The sequence below is a fragment of the Apis laboriosa genome, unplaced genomic scaffold (genome assembly GCF_014066325.1).
Source record: "Apis laboriosa isolate Shangri-la unplaced genomic scaffold, ASM1406632v1 scaffold21_cov150, whole genome shotgun sequence".
In the NCBI taxonomy this organism is placed as follows: domain Eukaryota; kingdom Metazoa; phylum Arthropoda; class Insecta; order Hymenoptera; family Apidae; genus Apis; species Apis laboriosa.
This window is the reverse complement of record NW_025222365.1, coordinates 628,767-646,100: the sequence shown is the minus strand read 5'-3', so window position 1 is coordinate 646,100 and position 17,334 is coordinate 628,767. Positions and strand designations below refer to the sequence as shown.

General features: G+C 38.7%; 3 protein-coding genes across 15 annotated transcripts in view; 2 read left to right on the top strand and 1 right to left on the bottom strand.

Annotated features, from left to right (window-relative positions):
* Positions 1-680: 680 nt before the first annotated feature.
* The window catches only part of LOC122712944 (erythroid differentiation-related factor 1), a 79,451-nt gene continuing 62,797 nt past the window's right edge, over positions 681-17,334 (bottom strand). The window contains exons 2-10 of one of the 3 annotated variants that reach the window (XM_043932997.1): positions 5,863-6,058; positions 4,185-5,637; positions 3,305-4,114; positions 3,040-3,219; positions 2,587-2,963; positions 2,206-2,524; positions 1,833-2,136; positions 919-1,755; positions 681-813 (exon numbers count right to left, since the gene is read on the bottom strand). In XM_043932997.1, coding sequence (XP_043788932.1) covers positions 1,614-1,755; positions 1,833-2,136; positions 2,206-2,524; positions 2,587-2,963; positions 3,040-3,219; positions 3,305-4,114; positions 4,185-5,637; positions 5,863-5,895 — 3,618 coding nt within the window. In that variant the 5' untranslated portion in view covers positions 5,896-6,058 and the 3' untranslated portion in view covers positions 681-813; positions 919-1,613. Of the gene's footprint in view, positions 814-918; positions 1,756-1,832; positions 2,137-2,205; positions 2,525-2,586; positions 2,964-3,039; positions 3,220-3,304; positions 4,115-4,184; positions 5,638-5,862; positions 6,059-17,334 lie in introns of those variants that run through there. The other 2 variants (XM_043932998.1, XM_043933000.1) reach the window with 2 other exon arrangements.
* Positions 7,796-9,237, top strand: LOC122712945 (phosrestin-2). The gene has a single exon (XM_043933001.1). It carries the CDS (start codon positions 7,831-7,833, stop codon positions 8,962-8,964), a length of 1,134 nt encoding a protein of 377 aa, XP_043788936.1. The 5' UTR covers positions 7,796-7,830; the 3' UTR covers positions 8,965-9,237.
* The window catches only part of LOC122712943 (xin actin-binding repeat-containing protein 2), a 65,108-nt gene continuing 59,289 nt past the window's right edge, over positions 11,516-17,334 (top strand). For all 11 annotated transcript variants that reach the window (XM_043932987.1, XM_043932992.1, XM_043932985.1 and 8 more), the window contains exon 1: positions 11,516-12,002. The gene's annotated coding sequence lies outside the window, so the exon portion shown is untranslated. The remainder of the gene's footprint in view (positions 12,003-17,334) is intronic.

Below are 17,334 nucleotides of genomic sequence, written 5' to 3'. Positions count from 1 at the left end.
TGAAGATCGTCGGCTTCACCGATCGTAGCAAGATAAAGAAGAAAGAAAAGTACTGAACTGTTCCCTCGGCAAATTTTTTCGAGAATTAATATTTGCAACATGAATTTCCATGGCGATATTCTGGATGGAACAGAACAAATAACGGATGATTCAAGAGACAAACGATGTGGATTTTAGCCTCGACATGACCGCGGAAACGCAGTTCCGTTTCAGACAGTTGAAAAAAAAAAGAATTTCTAGATTAAACGTATCATTTTACAGCTTGTCGAGTGGAAATATGAGCGATGTACATATTGAATATATCCTGGGAAATAAACAAGGGGGAAGTTATCCTTGATTTTGAAATTTTTCAAACTCGCCTCGAGCTACTTTTCGGATTTTTTATTAAATATATGATTATTTAATGATGTGTTATCTATTGTAGATGTAGAGTAACACTTTCGAAACATATTATTTATATCCGTGAGAGTTTTTTATATTATCCATAAATTACATAAATTATTTTTCTTATTCTCGAGTGTATTTGATTTTAATAGGTTTTTTTATAAATATTTCAAATATAGCATTTCGAATTTAATGAAAAATTATTAAAAGAATATTTTTTAAAAATTATTCTATATATCTCAAATCTTGAATCGAACTTTTGCATTAAATATATATTAATATTTATTAAATCATTACTTATCGAAATTTCCAGATCAAAATGGTGGACAGCGAATAGAACAAGGTAGATGTAAATACAATATCCAATAGTATTCTTGTAACGTTGTAAAGAAAAATGGTAGTCGAAGAATAATGGAATGAACTAAAAGCCTGAAGGATAAAATCAAAAAGATCAAGTTACAAATATCAGGAAAAGATATTGGAACACTAAGGAATAGGGGAAAAAAAGATAAAGAAAAAGAAATCACAACCAACCTTTATTTACGCTTCTTTGTTTTATTTTTGACACACATCTCATTATCCTCATCTCCTTAAGAGGATCGAGCATGAGGATTGCAAATGAAAGTCTGTTATCCTCCAACACTTAAATATCGTACAATTTTCGACGAAACAAACAGGATAAATTGTTTCTGTGACTTCGTTAAATTTACTTGATAATCATAAGATTGTTTCGAACGATGATCGTACGACAAGCGCGCCAAAGTGCATTCATATGCCCTCTGTGAATGATTCGTTGAACTAAAGTATGTCTGAAATTTAAATTGGGAATAAGGATAGATATGTAATATACATATATGTGTGTGTGTATGTGTGTGTGTGAAAGTCTATCGAACAAGTCGGAGATATGATTCGTATAAGCTATTTATTTTTGGCTTATAAATCATATATAAATAAGAGTTTCGATTTCACTATGTACACACTAGAATAAAAAAAAGTCTTCGATATTTCAAATATAATGAATTAAATAACATCATCCCCGCCTAGGTTTTATTTCGCAAATGAAATAACGACCAGCGTCAATGACCAAATACGAAGGACCTTTTTAAAGGGCTAGGGGAATTAATAGTTTAATATCGACCAAACTTCATCGATGTAGAGAAGAATTCATTGGTCGAAACCTTATATGTTATTTTCAAACTGGCACACAGACAATATATACACTTATCCGTTCAAGATTCTGTAGATGGTAACATTTTTTCCAATTCCCGTAAAAGTTGTGCAATATGTTGTATCAACTTGAAACCAGTCATCGTAATTGGCCGTAATGTTTTACTATAACATTGTTTATATAAATTGGTAAGAGTTTCTGATCTGAAATATATATACATAAATAAAATATATTTAAAAATAACATGAAGAATGTATTGAAATTAAAAAAAAAAACATACTCTTTTTTACTATTGTTACTATTCTTAGTAACAAATAATTTTGTTAAAGATCGCAATATAAATTGTAATCGCTGTTCCAGTAGTATCACTAAACTTTCTTCATCTTCTATCAATTTTTGCTCATCAACTTTTCCTTCTTCGAAACTTTCTTTTCCTATTTTAGTACTAACAGCATTTACATTTTCAACCTTCTGCTTTTGAGAATTGTTCCTATCACATAATATATCAATAATAGGTTTACATTGTAAAATTAATTGAAGTCCATTTTGATATGCTTTCAACTTGCCATTAAAAGTTGTGGTACCTGTAATATAATGCTAATTCATAAAATTAATCAAATATCAATAAAATCAAATCGAAAAAAAATACATACAACGAGCTTGATGTTCGGCTAAAGCTACTCTTTCCATTTGAACTGTTAGAAACTCTGTAGTTTGTTCCAAAGTCAACAAAAGTTTTGCAGCTTTGTCATAATATAGCTTACACAATTGCAAGCTTGTTTTTCTTTTAATATTATCCGTATCTGGTTCATATTCTCTATATACACGATGATATAAAGATGCGAGTCGATGTTGAATAGTTGCAGCTCGAAATTGATAAACTGGTTGCCGTGGTCCGGGCGTTTCAATATCACAATGTTTTAAAGCTTTCTGTAAGATATCGACAACTTCTCGTTCTAACTCTTCTTCGGTCTAAAATTATAATAAAAGATATAATAAATATAAAATATATATATATAAATTAATAAACATACTTTGCATCCGGTTGTAGGATAATCTTGCAACAATGTAGCCATTGTAAATAAAGTAGTAGATAAATCCCATGTAATAGTATCCCAAATCATAGGATTTGATTTTCTAGAACTTAAAACTTGCAACGCTTTCTGATAACTCGCAAGTGCTTTATTATAAAAGTGACGTTCTTGAGTGTTTTGTTTTACATGCATGTGTGCACATAATCGCATAAGTCTTCCTGTATTTGAATGTAAAAGTGCTAAATTCGCTTCGTCGTGAACAGTTTCAAATGCTTTCACGCCCGCTTCTAAATGAGTCAACGATCGAGTAAGCAATGCTGATACTCCATGTGAAGAACTTGATGTTTCTTCTACCAAATTTTCTTGTTGATATCGTGCTGTAAAGATAGCATATTTTTTTATATTTATAACATACATTTTTCCTAGAAAAAGGAATTGAATAAAAATTCTTACTTCCAGCTTGATTCATGTAAAGCACACCTAATTCATTATGAATGTTTCCTAATCGTCTTAGAAGATTATTTTTATCCATATCCAATGGTTCTAGAGATAACGCTTTTTCGTAACATTTATAAGATGCTACTAAAGTAGATTCTAAACTTTCTAGTCGTTGTGGTAGTAATTCAGCACCATCTACAATTCAAAATATTTAAAATAAGTAATAAGTTGTATGAAAATATTTTTTATATATATATATATATATTTTTTTTTTTTTTACCTATATACATACTCGAATCCAAATCTTCTATTCTACATATATCTTCGACAATTCTTTCTTCAATTTCACTTTTTATTTCATAATCTTTTCTATGTTTCTCGACGTTACACCAATCTTGCACAGCCATAAAACAACAATCTCCTGCGCGTCCTAACAGATAGCTTATAGATTTATCATTTCGTATATCACAAAATATCTCCAATATTTTTTGGCATCTTAAAACGGCTAACATATATCTCAGAGACGCGCCGTAATTTCTATTGGCATATTCATTTTCAGCGAGCACGGCAAAAATTAATGAAGCTTTTTCATACAATAATGTTTTTAAATGAATATTCCAACTAACATTATCGCTTTTTTTGGGCGCTTGCCATGTAGGTAAAGTTTCAACTTTAAGCTTACATAGCAATGCTTTTGCTTCATTCTCATGAGGTTCCATTTTTGCAATGACTTTCTCAAGTTTCTTTACTTTCTTCTGTTTTGATTTTTTTTTATGAATAGGACTGTTATTTATCGAACTCACTTCAGATTCAATTTCTTTTTTATCTTCTTTCAACGAGATATAAGGCATTGGAATGGCCTGAAAAGGTTTAGCCATATTCAAATGATTCTCTTCATATACTCTTTTCTTTTGTTCCTTTTCCTCTTCTTCCTTACGTTCTTCTTCTGAATTATCATCAATTGGAAAATACTGTAAACATTCGAGTCCGTGACAAACGTGATCTAAAGCGGCTAAACATCTTTCTTCGATAGTACCCGAAATTGGTGGCGGCTTATACTTAGGTTCTTCGCATTCCGCATGTTCTTTGACTAAAAAAAAAATTTATTTTGTAATTTACTTATTCATATATATAAAAAAAATATATAAGATTAAACTTACTATTAGCCAATGTTAAAGACTTAAATGCAGCTTCTTCAAATTCCTCTTCCAAATCTTTTTCATTCTCATGATTAATACTAGATTCACTTTGCGTATCTTCTTCATCACTCTGATCTGACAAACCTGGACTAGCAGGGTCTGTATCAGATGGTATATAAAGATCAGATAACATAAAATGTGCAGATGTTACAATCTGTGGGTACTTTTCTTTAGTCAATAATTGTATGCAATTTTTCAATAACATTCTAATAGTACCCTGTTGCCTATGATAATCAGAGGAATATTTCATATTACGAGCTACTCTATACAATAACATAGCAACAGGTACAGTGAATGGATTTTGGCCCTTTTCATCTGATAAATCATGACACAGAGAAGTTAAATCATATAATTTTACTACATCATCATCCTTCCCTTTGAATAACCAATACGTATGTCCAGCTTTAGTTGCATTATTTTTTAAGAAACTTAAGATATTTTGTGCGACATCTCTGATAACTTTAGGACTGAATTTAGAATGATCCAAATTGGGAAGATCTTCTGTTTTAATTAGTTCATACTTTTGCACAATACCATTCAAGTGATAACACATAACCACTTCTGGTACATTACACATCAAATTATCTAACCAATAATCTATACCGGTTAAAACATTAATGGGTTTAGTCATATCTCTCAATCTAAGGCTTATACACGGATGAGTTTGCCCTCCAAATATCGGCATATCAGTACCAATAAGCATCTGTATATTCTCAAAAGTCCAGACTATATTTCTTGCAAAATTATGATTATAATTTGGATCCGGTACTTTTTCTTCTTGAGAAGGTTCTGGCAAACAAGGTTCTAAAGTTTTCACAGGTAATTGTGGTTTGGTATGTTGTTCTTTGTTATCTGCCACTACTATTGAGTGATATAAAAACTTAGATACCAAGTTTTTTTGCTGCAAAGTATTTCTATTGTTTGTCTTATGAAACAAACATTTTTCTTTATCTCCTAGATTCTGAAAAATATGCTCATAAAAAAATTTCTTTAACCATTCCCAATCACTCTCTGCTTGTCTAAGCAAATACTTATGAATGTCAAAATCATCTAACAATAATGTATTTTCTATTCTGTGAACCACCATTGATATGACTCCATGATTGTAAGGCAATTTTAACAATTTTTTTATGTTTTCTGCATCTGACACAACATCAACTTCCCCTACACAATCAGGGAACATATGTGCCATACGAAAACTAGAAAAACCAGAGGTTTGAGACCAAACACTTTGCAGGCCATAACTCTCTGCAGAACTGCTGAGCCAATTACTTGGTGGTAAATTTAAATCTGTGTTGCATTGTAACTGAGCATAAGTCGCAGGCGTTTGAACGGCCGAATATTTTACAACGGCGGTAGACTTGACCGGTTTCTTGGATGAATCAGATGGTATAGCCAGAGGCATAGGATTGACCTAAAATTGTACGTAACATCAAAAATATCATATTACGTTTATATTTAACATATTTATTACGATTTTCATTCTACAGTGAATAAAATTAGTAATACATTCAATATATTATTTGCGAACAGTAGCACGATGAAGTACTCCTAATATAAAGTAAAAAACGATTCTCGATAAAATAACGGTATTAAAATAAGGTATTTCACATCAGTGATCGAAAAGAGCATTACTTACAATATCATATTTGGTATCCGTACTTTCTGACATATTTAATTTCGAATGATGTCACTCGCGTCTCTCAAAACTTGTCGTTATGTTCCAAAATTTCTAGAAGGAACCAGAGTGTATCGAAATCTCAACCACTCACATAACGCATAACCACTGATTATGTGATATACGGAGGAAGGTTGCAACATTTACAAACAGTTTCCTACAATAACAATTTAATTCTGCATTATCACTTGAAAAAAATATCGAAATTTTTCAATACAGATGAAAATATAATAAAGAATAAGCTTAATGATTTTTAACAAACGTTTTTCAACGAATTTTTTACTCTCATTAATCTCGGGAATATTAGGATTCCTTTAATTTCATTCATGGTGTGAGACAAGGAAAGCAAATAGTGGAAGAAGGACAGAGATAGGGTAAAAATATTGAATTCAACGCCATCTCTAGAGTGCCGCAAATGAAACATAATAACAAAGGACAAAGAATAGCGGAAGAAGGACAGAGATAGAATAAGAATTGATCATCAGCGCCATCTCTCGAATATCAAAGTTACTTTTCCTTAATGGGAAGATAAAGTAGAGTAAGAATTAAACATCAGAGCCATCTCTCGAATATCAAAGTTACTTTTCCTCAATGGGAAGATAAAGTAGAGTAAGAATTAAAGATCAGCGCCATCTCTCGAATATCAAAGTTACTTTTCCTCAATGGGAAGATAAAGTAGAATAAGAATTAAAGATCAGCGCCATCTCTCGAATATCAAAGTTACTTTTCCTCAATGGGAAGATAAAGTAGAGTAAGAATTAAAGATCAGCGCCATCTAGTAGTATTTTTAGAAATTTTTAGAAATATAATTTCTTATAGAGATTCCCTTAATTCTCAAGAGATGGCGTTGTTAATCAATTCTTATTCTATCTCTGTCCTTCTCTTATTATTTTCTGTCCTTCCTTTTTGTGTTTCGTTTACGGCACACTGAAGATGGCGCTGATTTCAATATTTTTCTCCTATCTCTGTCCTTCTTCCACTATTTGCTCTCCTTGTCTATATTAACTCGGTGCGTGACCACAGACGAAGTACGAAGACGAGATGTCAATCGAATACGCTTTCATCATTTTCTCTTTCAAAACTATGTATCTTGTATCTTGATCTCTAATGTAAAAATGACATAATAGTTATTATATTCTCAGCTTTATAATGCATCTCTGAGACAATAACCTCGCAAAGCATAATACGTATCTTGATATATGACGCAAGTGTTTTGACGCGAAGCACTGCTCGACAGCGGTGGGATTTAAGCACATGAAAACTTAAACAACAAAGAAAACAGCAAGAAATTTTAAAACATTTTATCGAAAGAAAAAAAAATATTATAAAAGATATATTTATATATTCTTTCGCTATTTACCGAGTGGAATCAATAACATTGGAAATAATTATTTAATTTAATTATTCAACGATTTCTCAAGAGATATAAAAAACGAAGAAATAAAAAAAAAAAAAAAAAGACATACGAAAAATTAAAACCAAAGGAAAAAGCGATCAAAGATAAACTTCGTAAATAATCGTAAACCTCGTAATCTCGTCATCATAAGTCGCTTATATCGTAACAGTTGTTTCTTATTTCCACAGCTCGCTGTGGGAAAGGATCGAAGCAGCAAGAAGCATAATAGAAATAGATTATAACGACAAAACGAAGCCCGCGAAGAGCCGATCTTCGATTCAGTCGAAAGTGTAGCGTGTTCACCGGTGTTCGATGAAGAAACAAAGTATATTATCTCTATCCTACCGGTTTGGAATAATAGCGCGAAAAAGGTTAGGAGCGACGCGAGCAAAAAGAGCCGATTTATCCGCAACGTTGAACGGATTATGAAGCCCTGAAAGAACTTGACGTCACTGGTACCGCGTTTATATATAAGATGGGGATCGCCACCCTCAGAATCCAGTCAACGACGGGAGGTGATCTTGGTCGCAGGCATGGTGGTGAATTTCAAGGTGTACAAGAAATGCTCGCCGAACGGCAAAATCTCTCTGTACCTGGGCAAGAGGGATTACATCGACTATCTCTCCGGTATCGAGCCGGTCGATGGAGTGATACTTCTCGATCAAGATTACGTGGACACAGGTAGGAAGATATGGGGCCAGTTAATTTGCAGCTTTCGTTACGGCCGGGAGGAGGACGAGGTGATGGGCCTTAACTTCCAAAAGGATCTCTACTTGATCTCGGAGCAACTGTTCCCAGCGACCGGGAAGAAACGGGAGGAGAATCTGACCAAGCTTCAGGATCGTCTGTTGCAAAAGCTAGGACCAAACGCGATTCCGTTCACCTTCAAGTTCTCTCAATCCGCTCCGTCGAGCGTCACTCTGCAACAAGGCGAGGACGAGACGGGCGAGCCTTGCGGAGTGAACTACTACGTGAAGATCTATTGCGGAGAGACGGAGACCGACGTCACTCACAAGAGGAGCACCGTAATCATGGGTATAAGGAAGATCCAGTACGCGCCCACGAAGCAAGGCCGGCAGCCTTGCACCGTGGTGCGAAAGGACTTCTTGCTGAGCCCCGGCGACCTGGAGCTCGAGGTCACGTTGGACAAACAGCTGTACCATCACGGGGAGAGGATAGCCGTGAACGTGTGCGTGAGGAACAGCAGCAACAAGGTGGTGAAGAAGATCAAGGCGTTGGTCCAGCAGGGTATCGACGTGGTCATCTTCCAAAACGGCCAATTCAGAACTGTGATCGACGCGGTGGAGACTCAGGACGGTTGCCCCATCAATCCTGGCTCGAACCTGACCAAGGTTCTTTACCTGAAACCGGAGCTGGAGAACAACAAGCATCGAAGGGGCATCGCGTTGGACGGTCGGTTGAAGAGAGAGGAGAGCGAATTGGCATCCAGCACTCTGCTTCTCTCGCCGGATATACGCGAATCCTTCGGCATCGTGGTCTCTTACGCCGTCAAGGTGAAGCTGTACTTGGGCGCGCTGAGCGGGGAATTGTCCGCCGAGCTGCCGTTCATCCTGATGCGGCCGAAACCCGTCGACCGGATCAAGGTGGCGAACGAGGAGGTGGAGAACGTGAAGGAGGTGGAAAACGCGAAGCCGATCGCCAGCTAGAGAGCAGGCATCGAACGATAGCTCTCTGGCTAACAACTCTCTTCCATCTCCATCTGACTTTCCTCGTACGAACGAAATGATATCGATACAAGGAATGAGATCCTCCTATTCGTATCGCGTTTTCGAAAATTCAAAATATTTTTCCATATATATAAATATATACACGACGTTGAATATGTATTTGAATATTTAAAAAAAAATAAAAAAAACTAATTATTGTAAGTCATAAATTATTCGCTGTAATGGAATCGGGGAAATATATTGGAAAATTGATGAGAATTTTTTTTTATTGAAGATTCGACGATGATATTCGAATCGATGATTTAAAGGGATCTTGGCAACGGGGCAAGCGTTGAAGCGAATGGTCCAGAGTATACTCGAAGTGGGTTAACGATTCTAGGAATCTGATGCTATCGATCATCGTTGCTAGCCTAGATGAAAGTGAATCGTCCCAAGTAATCGAAACACATTTCACGCAAAATGTGTGTACGCGTATCACCCGTTCAGCAACAACGATACGTTCGTGGATCAAGCGTAATTGTGGAACTCCACAGGAATAAATCACACGTATATTGCGATAAAACCACCATTTTCGTCCCCCTCCCTCTCTCTCTCTCTCTCTCTCGACTCGACCATTAAAGCGAATCACGTTGCGTAAGACTCTCTTTTAAATCGCGCAACTGACTTTCAGATTTAACTATTTTCCAAATAAAAACACATCGTTAAATACACGTCTCCGGCAAGAAGTAATTATGCCATCGAGTAATGGCGTCGGGCAGAGATCTCGTACACTCCACCGATGCAACGAAATGTAGCACACATCACAAGTTATTCTCATTACCTTCTCTATTTTACTAAATTTTATCTATCAAGTATTCTCTTTTCTCGATACGTATATAATATAAAAGATTAATCGTTTCAATAAAGAAAAAAAGATTTCTTACGATATTTCAAAATTGTCGATCACATGGGAGGATAAATAACAAATAAAATAAAAAGTAGTAATTTCTCTTCCAATTATGATACTCCATCGTAAAGTGTATTTCTCTGAAAGTTTTTAAATTCTATCGTCTATGGAACCGTCTATGTGCTACGATATATATATATATTCGCCGCTGAGCGAAACGGCGAAGATAAAAGCGGAGGAGAAAGCACGGCGAATTTTAAAGTTTACCACGATCGACCAACTTCTGGCGAGAATGGTTAAGTCACGTTGCAAAGAAGTTTTTCATCTCTTCCGCGTTTCCTTTCTCCCTCGTCTCGGGACGAGGAGACGACGCGCGCGACTCCTCGACTCCGCGATATCGGCGAACAAAAGCGGGCTGACGCTCTATCTCTGGACGCGTGTCCCTCCTCGATTAATCAACCTGCTTCGAACGCCAGATAAACGTCTTTCTTTCGCGCGATAATCGGCGAATCCAATGCATATCCCAACCAACTTCTATGGGAACGCGTGTAAACGTAACTCGTGATCAACAAGTACTCGATCGATTTCGTGGCGTGAAATCAGCATGGCGCAATGAATTGTGTGCCGATAAATATACAAGTGCGGAACAAGATCGATCGATGGTGGATTGGTAGGTGTGTGTAATCGGTTGCGCAATCAGTTTCCCCGGGACGGATCAGTTTCCCGGGGAAAAAGTGGCGGAGGACAAGGTCGGCTATTCTCGATGACGCAACTAGATTTGGCCTGGAAAAGTAATACTACTGGTTCTACCGTCTTCTGCGCCTTTGAGACGCGATCAATTCGGGAACGGTCGAAGAATTATCCGCAATTTCGGTTGAGGGGAGAGAGAGAGAGAGAGAAAGAGAGCGAGAGAGGGAGAGAGAGAGAGAGAGGCGAAGGAGAACAAAGGTGGCGTATGGAGAGAGGAAAAAAAAAAGAAAACAAAAATTGAAAGAGGACGGCGGTGGAAGAAGGGGGCCTCCTAGTTTCATTGGAAGGCCGCAGGTATATCTGGCTGCGACAAATCGAAAGGCACGAGTCCACGATCCTACGATTCTCGCGAAGGAGAAGGTCCTGGCGAAGGGCATGGAACGCCGTCTCGCCGATGCCACCCTGTGTATAGGTGCAGTGGTGGGCGTTGGAGGAGCAGCAGCGGCGGCGGCGGCAGCAGCAGCACCAGCTATCGTGAGAAGGAACGTGGACTGAAACGAAGGTGGGAGGAAAAGAGACGGGTCTATTCGAGACAGAGGTTATGGTGGGAGGGTATCGCGGTGGGGGGAGGCGGATAGGAGATAAAATTAGAAAGAGAGGTCAGAAAAATAACGAGAGACGATGAAAAGGGGAGAGTGAAAATCGAAGAAGAACGAAACGGACAGGGAGATAGGGTGAGAGAGAAGAGAGAGGTAGGAGAAGAAACGTGGAGAGATCAGAGAGAAAAACAGAGAGAGAGAGGGGCCAGGCACGAAGCATCGAGAGATCGAAGGAAGAACGAGGAGACGCTTGGAGAGACGAGCAGACGAGGCGCTAGAGGGAGAGAGAGAGACGGAGAGAGAACGAGTGGGTAGGGAGGGGATACGGTCGGGCGGCAGGCTTGGTTGGTGCGTCAGTCAGGCTCGAGACACCCGCGAGAACGGAGCGGTGGTTGCCTCCCTTATTCGGTACGTACGTTCAATGCGTCCCCTCCATCACCCCCTGCCCACCTAACAAGAGTCTCGACTATCGAGGCAGTGTCGCGCAGAGTGTCGTACGAGGCGTATTGCTCCGCCTATCCATAACCCCTTCGTTATATCGGTGTTCCTTTTTATACATATATAATATATCTGCAACCCTCGTGTTTCGATTTGTGCCGCGTTCGAACGAACCGACCTCGGTGAACTTATTAGACCGGCCAACGATCGAAACGATCGTAGAGAGAAAGGAGAAGGCGGAGAAGGAGAAGGAGGAGGAGGAGGAGGAGGAAAAAGAAGAGGAGGAGGAGGAGAAGGAGGAGAAAGAAGAAGAAGAAGCTTCCATAGGAGTTTCTGCCGATTACACAAGGCGAATCCCTTAAAAAGAACGAAGACAGTGGCGGATACGCTACGCTAGCGGTCGAGTGAGTATACATCGAAGAGCCTTGACTCTGCCCTCTTCTCTTTCTTCATCGCTTTGCCCCTGCCCTCTCTCTCGCTCTCTCTCTCTCTCTCTCTCTCTCTCTCTCTCTCTCTCTCTAATCTTGTTTTTCTTTCTCATCGGTTTTATTATTTTTCTCGGGCTTCTTCTGCACTTCTGATCTTCATTCTCCGTTCTCCGTTCATTTTTCCGGTTGACCTGGGTCTACTGTCGCGCGCAACAGACACCGGCGAAAATTCACCGATACGAGTTTCTCTTCTCCCGTGGCAGACGGTGGCATTGATTTCCTCCTCCCGTCCTCTCGCGCCGGCCGTTCGCCCTTCCCTTCCCTACGTACGCACGATCGTAATCTCTCGTCCCTTAAAATTCAACTAAAATTTTATCAAATTCTTCGAAATTGAGGAGAAAAGTCTAACGATAACGATCGAGAAGAGGATAAAAAAAAGTGGATCTCGTGAAAATAAGTTGACAGATCTCGTTATTTTTCCCGTTCTCGAATATTTGCTTTTAAAGAGCGCCCCCTCCCGATGTGTGTGTATCGCTGCACGAGCCACTCCTGCGGAGATTTGAGGAACGTTTGTTTGCACGATTCGAGAAGGATTCCTCGATTCTCGGTTTGTGGCGTGGTCGGGACGAAAAGCGCGCAAGCGGAGGAACGAGTTTCTCGAGCCACGCTCGAGCGTAATTTCACGCGAAACTCTCGCAACCTTGAACGCTGCTGGAACGCTCGATTCGACATCGTTCAGGGGCGTCGAAACGCGGCCAAAGCTTTTAACAATACGATCACGAATGCGTGCTCCGTGTCTCTCGTTCCTCCTCGAAACATCGAATTTTATCCTGAGGAATCGAATCGTTCGTTTCCTCGGCTTCGAAACAGGATCTCTTTCGTTCTTTGGCAAGGTTACGGTATATTCGTATCGTACCTCGAAGGAGCGGTGTACTATTGAGATATCTCTATTTATAAACAGGCCACCGTTTATTTACACTTTAGAAATTGTGGTTATTTCCCTGTTCACGCACACGCTTATGTTTATCAGTGTAGTGTAAAAGCAAGAATGTTTCGCTTCGAACGACCGTTGAAATAGAAGAGGTTGAATTCTTTGTGTGAAATTATTAAATCGTTCCAAAATTCGGAGTAAGTATAATTTTACGCGAAAATAAAAGTTAGATTATTTCGAGAGTTATTTTTTTTTTTTAATGGGTGTGGTGTTTGGAAACTATTTGGCTTAAATAAGTTGCTTTATTTATTTTTTATCGCTTTTAAGAGATTCAGTCTTGTATCTGTAATAATTTTTCTCTTTTGAGATATAAAAAAAAAGTAGAAAAGAAATTTCCAGATATTTACATCCTTCTTATGTTTCGGATTTATCCTGATTATTATTATTTTTATTTTTAAAAGATATTTTCTACGTATTATTTTTACTTTTGAAAAATATGCGACATTTAGTTCCATAAATGGAAAATACTACTACATCGATCAATATTTTGCAAGTAAGTAAAAAATAGAATTGACGAGGACTTTCAAAAGACTTAATACGTTAGAATGTCGTTGTAAATATCAAACATGCTAATTTAAATATTCCTGATAATCGATCATTCGAATGACTAAACTTCGAACAATCGATATTGAAATAATCAAAGTTCTAATACTAGTTGATCACGAATTTTCCTTTATTTTCAAGGGGAAGGCCCATTCGATCACGTACTCGAGATAACAAATATCGTTCGATACATTTATTCGATCCGATAGACATTATCGTTCACAAGTGTTTAAAACACTTTATCGAATCTTCATCGATTTTTGAATTAATTTTCTTCGTAAATTTCCTGTAAATAACAAAATTTTAAAATAAAATTACCTTTGAATATCGATATAAAAATACGAAGAATACAAATGGTTCAATCCTTAAAAAAATGATTTTACCATTTTATCTTTTTCCACAAAGTTACAGTAATTCAAAGCTTAACGTACAGACCAACGATAAATAATAACAAATAACAACTCTCTCTCTCTCTCTCTTTCTCTTTCTCTTCCTCTATCTTTGTTAAAGATAACAGTGTTCGATAATTTCAAATTATAATAGTTGACAACGGAAGACTGAAAGAACGCGAAAGCAAAAGGATTGGACAATTTTAAAAATTATTTCACCTCTGAATTATTCCTCGCAGAAGTTACAATAATTCAAAGATCGATAACGATTCGATGAGGTGTTCAAACGTTTACGAACGTTTCGTTTCAACTCGACAGAAAATTCCGCGTAGTTCGGATAATACGTGTCCACTCTTATCGCTGCCCAGGTTACGAACGCGAGCCTGGAAATCGAGAATCGTCGACCTCGAACGGCCATGCTTTCATACAGTATTAGTCACACGTAGCCGACCGATGAATATTTCAACGTTACACACCGTGCACACACCGTGCAACACACGCATTCCGCGTGTGTTCGTTTCGAGCATTGTGCCACCTCTAATCGTTCCGATCGACCTCTTTTCTCGATCGAAAAGCATCGATAGGACCAAAGATGATGTCGAAAGGTGAATACTTTTCTTCTTCGATCTGTTGTCGCGTCTGTCGAAGGGGACGGAGATGGGGGAGTCGCCTCGAACCATTGTCCCAGTTGCCGTGGAATGGCTTCTGTTGCTATTTAAAGACGTCGTGTCGCGATATGATACTAGAAATAGGAAATTTAAAATTGTTTTTTCTTAGGAAGAATTTTTTGAAGAAACGATATTTATTATTCGCACCGGGCGACGATTACCGAATGTTAGCATTGCAAATGCGGTTGACGAGTGTGTCTTATCTTACGGAATTACCTTAGGCAAACGTGTGCAACGCAAGTACAACTTGTTTATCGGAGAGGGAATTGTTGACTTGTTCCGTAGATTGAATAACGTTGTCACTTCTCAGTCGGATGCGCGAGAATGGCTTAATCGAGGAATTAACGAGCAAATGTATTTCGATCGAACCATACATTGATAAATACGAGAAAAGTTTCGTCTTCGTTATTCTCGCGTCTTTTGAGAAAAATAATATTTCGACTTTTAAATATCGATCTTTCGGTACGTAGCTTCGAGCAAAGAAACGTAAAAGAAAGAAAATCACGAACGACGGCCGTGTCCTCGGGATCCTATCCTCTGAATTCACGACTCGGTTTCGATACTGCACGTGCTGAAAACGTAGCCCCGCTCGGGTAGGTGGCAAGGGTGTAGCCGGTCGAGTCTTGGCCCGATGCATTCGCGATTCTTCCGTTCCTGCTCCCTCCGCCATCGTCCTTCGCCAACGTTTTCAACCCGTATTCGTGACTCGTGCTCCAACCATAGAAACGAGACGATCAACTTTCTTCCTCCTCTCCCTCTCCCTCTCCCTCTCCCTCTCTACCGGCTTTGGCCGTTCGTGGTTCGTGGTCACGATGGCAAATTTTCTTCGAAAACAAGCAAGGGAAAGGTATTAATCGTTTTTCAAAGAAAGAAGAAGCATCGTGGATTTCGACGAAGAAAAATTCAATTCTTGTCTAGTTTAATTTTCCTCGAGACGTAAGATATCGATTTTTCTCATAGATTCGACCCTTGTTTACGAAATTTCTAGAAGAAAATAATATCGTATTCTTATTTATCGAAACGGTTCGTCGAAAAGAAAGATAGCAATTTCGAACGAATGGAATCGAAATGAGAACAGGTGGTAATCCGGCAAACCCAAAGTTCGAAATAAATGGTTAAATCGAACGAGTCGAGAGCCCTCCACCCTCTCTCTCTCTCTCTCTCTCTCTCTCTCTCTCTCTCTCTATCTCTCTCTCTTTGATCGTTTATCGTCTATCGCCGTAAATTTTTCTGAGGATAGCCAGGACGGATGAAAGTACCGGACAGCAGGATAGTGGTGAATTATCGGAGTGGGCAGCCGGTATCGATAGATTGAATATGAATTATTGGCTCCTTCGAAAGCGCACGAGAGAACGTCCCCGACCGATCCAGCCACTTTCGCGTCGCGGACCATCACCTGGAGCGCACTCCAACGCTATCCAGACCCTCCTCGCCGAGTCAGCTATTGCCGGGCAATCGATTGATTTTTCTTTCGAGATATCTCACGATGACGAACGTTTCGAACGTTGGAGAGTGGATGAATTTTGGATCGCCGTTTCAAAGCGTGTTTCTTTTGAAAGGATAATCGAGTTAATTATTGGAAGAATTGGAAGAATGGCGAACAATGTGTCAAGACTTGGTTAATTTGATTCGGGCCTCTTGTATAATAATTCAATGGCTATTAATATTGAGGTGACGAGAGAGTGATAAATTAGAAGTTGTCCTGTCGAAAAACATATCCTGACAACATAAATCGAATGATACGTTAAATTAAAAGTGATATAAAATTAACGTAAAATTGGCAAACATTATATATACGATTTCGTTAAGAGTAATAGCATGTCCGTGATCTTTGTGCAAGAATCCGATAATTTGTCACAGGATTTTTCGTCGTATTGTTAAAGAGAGAGTGATAAATTAGAAGTTGTCTTGTCGAAGAACAGACATAAATCGAAAGATACGTTAAATTAAAAGTGACGTAAAATTAACGTAAAATTGGCAACGATCGTCGAACATTATAACGATTTCATTAAGAATATAATTTCGCGTGTTCTGCGAACTTTTCTTCGAAAATCTGATAACTTGATTCTTCATCGTATCGTTAAAAAATTTTATACCCCTTTTACTCTTCCTCGATACCTTCCTCCTCCTCGTCAACGACAAGGACATCAAAATCGTAACACCGTGAAAGTGGTCGTGAAACAGGTCGACGAACCAAACAACCAGACAAACATTATCGATCGAATCGAGAAAGAGAGATGCAATTTGCGAACGCGCGTAGAAACATTGCCATTCCCGTGAACACTCCTCTCCCTCCCTTACCTTTCATAGGAGGCTAAGAGGCTCGAGAGTCGTTCGGATAAATATCCTAATCGCGGAAGTCGTGGTCGCGTCGTAAAGAAAAATTTCCACCGGTGAAAAGAGGATGGAGAATAAGACGCTTCTTTCCCTCAAGAGGAAAGAGAACATATTTGCCTGTGCAAGGGTGAAAAGAGGAAACGCGTACCGTTTCCAAGAGAGAAGAAAAGGAGGAGAGAAGGCCGATTATCCCTCGCGGACCCCCTTCGTTTTCGACTTTCATTTTCCGCGAGGCTCGTTCCTCTGAAAGGAGGCAAATGTCAAAACGAGAAATGTCCCCCCTCCCCCCTTCTCCTCTCAGTCACAGCGCTCCCTTTGTCCCTCCTCCTCCGCGAAAATAGGGGAGGGGAATTTTCATCCCCCTTTCGAATATCAATATG

Coding starts and splice junctions, on each gene's coding strand:
- LOC122712945 (XM_043933001.1), top strand. CDS start 7,831: ATGGTGGTGAATTTCAAGGTGTACAAGAAATGCTCGCCGAACGGCAAA.